At 58.8% G+C, this 6142-nt stretch overlaps 2 protein-coding genes across 2 annotated transcripts in view; one reads left to right on the top strand and one right to left on the bottom strand.

Annotated features, from left to right (window-relative positions):
* Positions 1 to 786: 786 nt before the first annotated feature.
* TAF11 (TATA-box binding protein associated factor 11) lies at positions 787 to 3037 on the bottom strand. Its single transcript, XM_054395869.1, has 5 exons — positions 2825 to 3037; positions 2598 to 2737; positions 2253 to 2340; positions 1765 to 1861; positions 787 to 1185 (listed from the first exon to the last, which is right to left on the bottom strand). The coding sequence occupies exons 1-5, from the start codon at positions 3035 to 3037 to the stop codon at positions 1055 to 1057; spliced, it is 669 nt and encodes a 222-aa protein (XP_054251844.1). The 3' UTR covers positions 787 to 1054.
* Positions 3038 to 4355: 1318 nt separating this feature from the next.
* Positions 4356 to 6142, top strand: part of ANKS1A (ankyrin repeat and sterile alpha motif domain containing 1A) — a 64297-nt gene continuing 62510 nt past the window's right edge. The window contains exon 1 of the mRNA XM_054395803.1: positions 4356 to 4561. Within this exon, the coding sequence (XP_054251778.1) occupies positions 4356 to 4561 (206 nt within the window). The remainder of the gene's footprint in view (positions 4562 to 6142) is intronic.

Raw genomic sequence — 6142 nt, 5'->3', positions numbered from 1 at the left:
GTCCAGCTTCATCTCAGCCACCTTGGGAAGTGAGCAGAAGGCAGGAGTGGGCTGGGCTGTGGAGCTGCTTTGCCGTGTCAGCTCCTGCCTGCTCCCTCCCAGGGCTGCAGACTGAGCAGGGCTGAGGCCAGGTTGTTTGCAGCCAGTTTCTTGCTCCAGCAGCTGCAGCCAGCTGGTTTGGGTTGGGGGTTGAAGGCCTTCCAGGGCTTTGTTCTGAAGTGCCAGGACAAAGTGCTGTGAAACAAAGCCCAGGGCCTTCCTGCAGGGCACACATCTCCCCCCTCGCCCTTAACAAAGTTTACTCCTTAGAACCTTTTACTTAAGGACTTTCTGTGTTGTGATGAGAGCCAACCTCACCTTGGTGCACCCAGCACAGCTTTGCCGTGGGGAGAGCACCTGCCTCAGCAGCTCCTGGCTGGAAGGATGCTGACAGAGCCCTGCTCTGTGTGCAGCTGGAGGCAGCAGTGGAAGCTGCTGCAGTTGTTTCCACTCCTGCAGTTATTGGTTCTATGAACCTTGACAAGAAATTAAACTTCTTAACCTCCTTCCAGGCTCGGGCTCTATTTCTTCTCCCCCTTCCCTCCTTGTCCTGTTCTCTAGCCAGCTCCATAAACCTGGCTCTGGGAAGTAGGGGACTGCAAATGATGGTAAGGGAACAGCACGGCCCCAGGCAAGGGGAAGCTTCAGGAACACATTGGGGTTGGTTGAGACACAGCAGCAGGCTCTGCTCCCCAGTACCCCCTGCACAATGAGCACCTCCCAGCAAGGCTAAGAACAGAACAGATTTAATGTACAGAACCAGACACTTTGCTGTAGGAAGCACCTGGTAGGTGAGCTCTGGAGGCCTTGAGCCCTCCTCCTCCTGCTCTGCTGAGCCAGAGGAACCCAAGCCTCTAACCTGAGGGATGTGGCTCCTGGCCAGTGCTGGGTTCCCAGGGCAGACCTCACAAGGAAGCCTCCCTCCAGTCAATTCTGTCACAGCCCCAGCCCTGCAGGAGCTGCAGCTCTGCCCTGAGGGTCACAGCAGCTGTCCTCACCTCCAGCCCCTGGTCCGTCAGTGGAAGATGATCTTCTTGTATTTGGAGTTGGGGATCTGCCCTCGAGCCTTCAGCCTCCGGACAGCCTCCCGCATGTGCTTCGGCTGCAGGGGGGGCAGCTCCCCCCACTTCTCACACACATCCAGGGCTGAAAACACAAACCACGGCCTGGTTGAGCAGGACAGCTGAGCACAGCCCAGCCCAGTCTGCTTCTGAGGGCAGAAGGCAACAGGCAGCATTTGGCAGTCACAGCTCCCACTCAGTTAATAAACAGGAGTGAAACTGTCCTGGGTGATTCTCTTGAGAGGAAAGGCAGCTCTGGGGCAGTGATGCCAGAGCAGATTATGCTGCTCTTAAGGCACTCAGCTCCTATGAACTGTACTGGGTTGAGTGATGCAAGAACTCAGGACCTGAAACCACCTGCTCTGGAGCCACCCCTGGGCTGAGTTGTTTGGGGTGGTTGTGCACAGCAGAGGAAACTACACTCCACCCCCCCATGTCTGTCACTTATAGTAAGCCTTGTTCCTGCCTTGGATAGGAAGCAATTAGCAACATGGAACACTTAATGAGCAGTGCTCCAGCCCCTCACTGTCTTTGGAGTGAAGGCCCAAAGCTGAGCCCAGCACTGGAGGTTCTGAGGGCCCCAGGGACAGCAAGAGAAAGGTCCAGCCTTGCCCTGTGGCCTGCTCTGCTGCTGTTTGCCCTGTGCAGTTCACTTTTCACTCACCTTCTTCAACCACCTCCCCCACGAAGACCTTGGAGATACCTGACATGGCAATCACCACGTTCTGAGAGACTGAGGTGCCAGTGATGGACTGGATCAGCTGGACAAGAGGAGAGGGGCAGGCAGCTGAGTGCAGGGCACACAGCAGCAGTGGAACATTTAAACTCAGCAGTTGAAGCCTTTCAAGCACCAACCCAGGGCTACTGAAATGTGCAGACCAGCTGCAGCTGAGCTGTAGACCCTGTAGCAGTCACATCTCCCTTTGCCTCGTGGCCCCCAGACCACCATTATTTAAGATGAGCTTCAATTTACACAGCAGAAGACATGTGAAGGCACCAAGCTAGACCATAATGGGCTCAGCTGATCTGATAAAGGCCTCAGACACTGGGGCTGAGGCAGCTAGAGGGGGGAGCACCACACAGCCTCCTTGCTGCATGCAAGGCAGCCAGGCTACGCTCAGCCTGCCCCAGGGGAGGTGCTCTCAGCCATACCCTTTTGATGGCAGCCTTGGGGAAGGCTGAGCGCCGATACATCTCGTAACGGTTCAGCTGCTCCTCAGAGAAAGAGGAGACCAGGATCCTGCAGGAGAAAGAATTAATTCCTTACGGCAAAAAGAAAAGTCTGAAGCTCTTCAGGCTGCTGCAACAGTCCCACAAAGCCCTTCAACCACCCCAAGCCTCCCACAGAACACAAATGATCTGGAAAGGAAAGGCCCCCCCAGGGTGCCCATTCGGGACCTGGGACAGAGCCACGGCCATGGCTACCCACGGGCCACGAATGGATTAAATTATTACCCATGCGGTGGCCTGGCCAGCAGCGGCCTCCCCGGCACTCACTGCATCTTCTGGATCTCGTCCTCGTCCACTTTCTGCTTCTTCTCCTTCTTCTCCTTCAGCTCCAGCTTCACCTTCTTGGCGGCAGACGGCTGCAGGCTGGGGTCGTCTCCGTCCACTGCCTCGGCCTCCACGCTCCTCACCTAGTCGACAGCGCAGCGCTCGGCTCAGTGACCCCCCTCCCTGCGGGCCCCGCTCCCCGCTTGTTGCGGGGCCCGTCCCGGCCTCACCTCTCCGTCCAGCGCCTCCGCCTTGGGCTCGCCGCCCTCGCCGGCTTCTCCCGCCTCGCCTTCGCCTGCCACGTCGGCGGCCGCCGGCTCCTCCTCCTCCTCTGCCGCAGCCGCCCCGTCCCCCAAGGGGGACGAGGCGGCGGGAAGCGGCTCCTGGTCGGCAGAGGCGGTGGCCCCGAGCTCCTCCTGCCCCGCCTGGCCAGGATCCGCCATCGCCTCCCGCAGCGCCGGCGCCGGCTGATGACGCAGCGCCGGCTGATGACGCAGCGCCGGCTGATGACGCAGCGCCGGCAGCCGGCAGGGGCCGCGGCGGGGCGGGGGCTGTCCCCATGGCAACGGCCCTGAGGGGGCCCCTGGGGGCCTGGGGCCGCCGCGCGCTGGGGGAACCGGAGAGACTGTGAGGGGTGGGAAGACTGAGGGGGAAATGGCTGGGGACACTGCAGGGAACGGGGAACTAAGAACTGGGGCGGGAAGGGCCGGGGGCACTGCGGGAGGTGGGGGAACAGCTGGGCAGGGCTGAGGGCGCTGGGGAAACTGCGGGAACTAGGGGGGAAGGCAGTGGGGGAACTGGGCTGGGAAGGGCTGGTACTGTTGTTCAGGGTGGCCTGCAGAGATGTGAGGCGAGTGCAGGATGAGAGAGGGCCCGGTGGGGAGCCGGTCTGGCCGCTGCAGTGGGGATGGAACCAAAGCCAGGAGCCAGGCAGGTCCCCTCCCACCGTGAGAGTCATTTGTGTGGAAACCAGAGAAACAAGAGGATGTTAGAAAGGGGACATGGCCAGTCCTCGCCAGTGGACTCTCATTCCTCCTTTAGACGCATTCCTCTTGTGCATAGATCCTCCTTGATGAATAATCCTCCTCTGCATACCTCCTTCTTCACATACACCGTCATTTGCATGTCTTCACCCTTCAACTGCATTCCTGTTACACACCACCTGTTATACACATTTCTCCTGTAACTACGCCCTCCTTTACACACTCCTCCTTAGACACATTCCTCCTCTATGCACATCCCTTACATCCCTCTTCCTTCCCCCACATTCCTCCCTTACCTCCATCCCTCTTTCCCACACATCCTTTACACGCTCCCCCTGCACTCCCACCCCTGTAAGCTTTACACCCAGCTACTCCAGCCTATTATAAACCCGGGGAAGTCAGGATTTGACCCAAAGTCGCCCGTTTCTCCTCGCCACACGTGCCAGAATCCCACACTTTTAACTATCCGCTTGTACAACAAATAAAATAACCTAAAGCCCGCCCAAAATGGAGCTGGAGCCAAGACCCCAGGAAGGGAACGTCCCCGCGAGGGGGCGGAGCCTACGATCTGAGGACGGGCTTTTAGACCCCACCTCCCACCGTCGGGCTCCGCCCTCAAGCGGAATCCGCCTTCTCATTGGCCACGTCTCTTGAAGGCTCCTCCCCCACGCCGAATCCGCCCCCATTGTCTCCTCCCCTTAGGCCCCGCCCCGGAAGCCCGCTCGGGAAGGGGGCGTGGCCTGGCGGGCGGGCGGCGGCGGCCGGGCCGGGCCGGGCCATGGGGAAGGAACAGGAGTTGCTGGAGGCCGCCCGCACCGGGAACTTACCCGCCGTGGAGAAATTATTATCTGGGAAACGCCTCAGTTCTGGCTTCGGTAGCTCTGGAGGAGAAAGAGGAGGAGGAAGTGGCGGCTCCAGTGGGGGTGGCGGCGGCGGAGGCAGCGGGAGCGGTGGTGTGGGACACCCCCTGTCCAGTCTCCTCAGGTGAGTAGGGTTTGGCGGGATATGGGCGAGGGGCTGCGGGGAGTGGGGAAGGGCTTGGGGGAGGAGGAGGTGGAGGGTACGGGGAGGGGGCTGTGAGCTTAAGGGCAAAGCGGAGGCTTGGGGGACTGGGGGGTTGTGGGGCAGGAGGGGCAAACGTAAGGTAGGAGGGGCCGGGATAGGGCAGGAGGAGGCATGCGTTGGGCAAAAGGGGCAGTTACAGGGTATGAGGGACATGTACAACGTGGGAGGGGGCGAGCATAGGACATGAGGGGCATATAGGGTAAAGGAGGCATATGTAGGGCAGGAGGGGCATATATAGTGGAGAAGAACAAAGTAACTGCAGGGCCATGGCGTGGGAGAAGTGCAGAGACTGCAGGTCAAGCCCAGGGGGAGGTCTGTGGGGCTGTAGCTCTCTTGCCATCTCGGGGTCACTGCAGGCCGTGCTGCTGTTCTGCTCTCTGAGAACTGGTTCACAGTGGAACCAGCGGGAGAAGAGGTCTGCATCCCGTGTCTAGTGACAGTCTCTGCACGACTGGCTGTACACAAGGCTACGACCTGCCCATTCGTGGCCAGATTTGAGCCATTTTTCCTTTCCCCTGCCCTTCCCACAACTGCTGCTGCTCATGGAGCCAAACAGCAGAGACCTCCTGGAGCCTCCCTGCTTTTGCTCCTCTGAGCTGTAAATCTGCTCTCAGGTCAAACTGGATTCTTCTCTTTTAATACATCAACCACTCTGGGCCCTTGTTTGAGTGGGAATCACTCTGCCCACTTGAGGCTGGGGAGCTGGATGTACCTGCAGGGTGTTCAGATAAGGTGAAGAGGCTGAGTGGAGTTAAGCACACACCCTGAGTGCTGCCAGCCCTTGTGCCAGTGCAGAGTGGTGCTGACAGGACCTTTTCCCTGGTGAAGCTGCTCATGGTGCCAGCTGCTTTGTAGAGAGGGCAGACTGCTTGGTGTCTGCTCTTTCACATCTGAGCATGGGTTCATGTGTGGATGTGCATCTGAGGGGTGGTGAATGTCTCAGCTCTCACTGGAAGCTGCTGTGTTCATTAACTGCCTTAACTGATCCTGTAAGGATCCCTTCCTCCCTCCCACCAAACTTCCCAACCCCTGAACCTTTTGCTCCTGGCCACTGAGCTCCTATCAGACTCTTTGCATGTTTCTGGCTGAATTTTGGTGTTCCCAGCTTGTTGGAAGTCAGCACATCCTGGACTTGATGTGTGAAATCTGCAGCCCTCTGGGCTTACAGGAATTTCCTTGCCCACCCCACGGAGATGCTGATCCCAAAGCAAGCAGAGTCACAGAATTGTTTGGGTTGGAAAAGCAGGTCCCCAGGTGCCATGGCCACATGTTCCAGGGACTCCAGCACCTCCCTGTGTAAAGCAGTGTGGATGTGATCTCTGCTGAGCAGCTCCTGCAGCTCAGTGTTGCAGATACCAGGCAGTGACTGAGGAGAGTCTGCTTTTACCTGTGGCTACCTCCTGCATATGGCATTGGGGTGGTAGCTCAGGGGCTGCAGTGAGCATGGTCACTGTGCCAGAGGTGGCTGGGGACTGTTTGAGGGTGTGGCACAGGTGAGAT

The sequence above is a fragment of the Indicator indicator genome, chromosome 35 (assembly GCF_027791375.1).
Source record: "Indicator indicator isolate 239-I01 chromosome 35, UM_Iind_1.1, whole genome shotgun sequence".
Taxonomy (NCBI): domain Eukaryota; kingdom Metazoa; phylum Chordata; class Aves; order Piciformes; family Indicatoridae; genus Indicator; species Indicator indicator.
The sequence above is the reverse complement of the archived record's forward strand: the minus strand, read 5'-3'. Positions and strand labels throughout refer to the sequence as shown.

What these genes read in the sequence shown, in the direction of transcription:
- TAF11 (XM_054395869.1), bottom strand. Translation starts at nt 3,037, where the DNA reads ATGGCGGATCCTGGCCAGGCGGGGCAGGAGGAGCTCGGGGCCACCGCC. An exon ending in GACGAGATCCAGAAGATGCA is followed by an intron (nt 2,341 to 2,597) that starts GTGAGTGCCGGG and finishes TTTCTCCTGCAG; the next exon opens with GATCCTGGTCTCCTCTTTCT. An exon ending in CCAAGGCTGCCATCAAAAGG is followed by an intron (nt 1,862 to 2,252) that starts GTATGGCTGAGA and finishes CCTCTTGTCCAG; the next exon opens with CTGATCCAGTCCATCACTGG.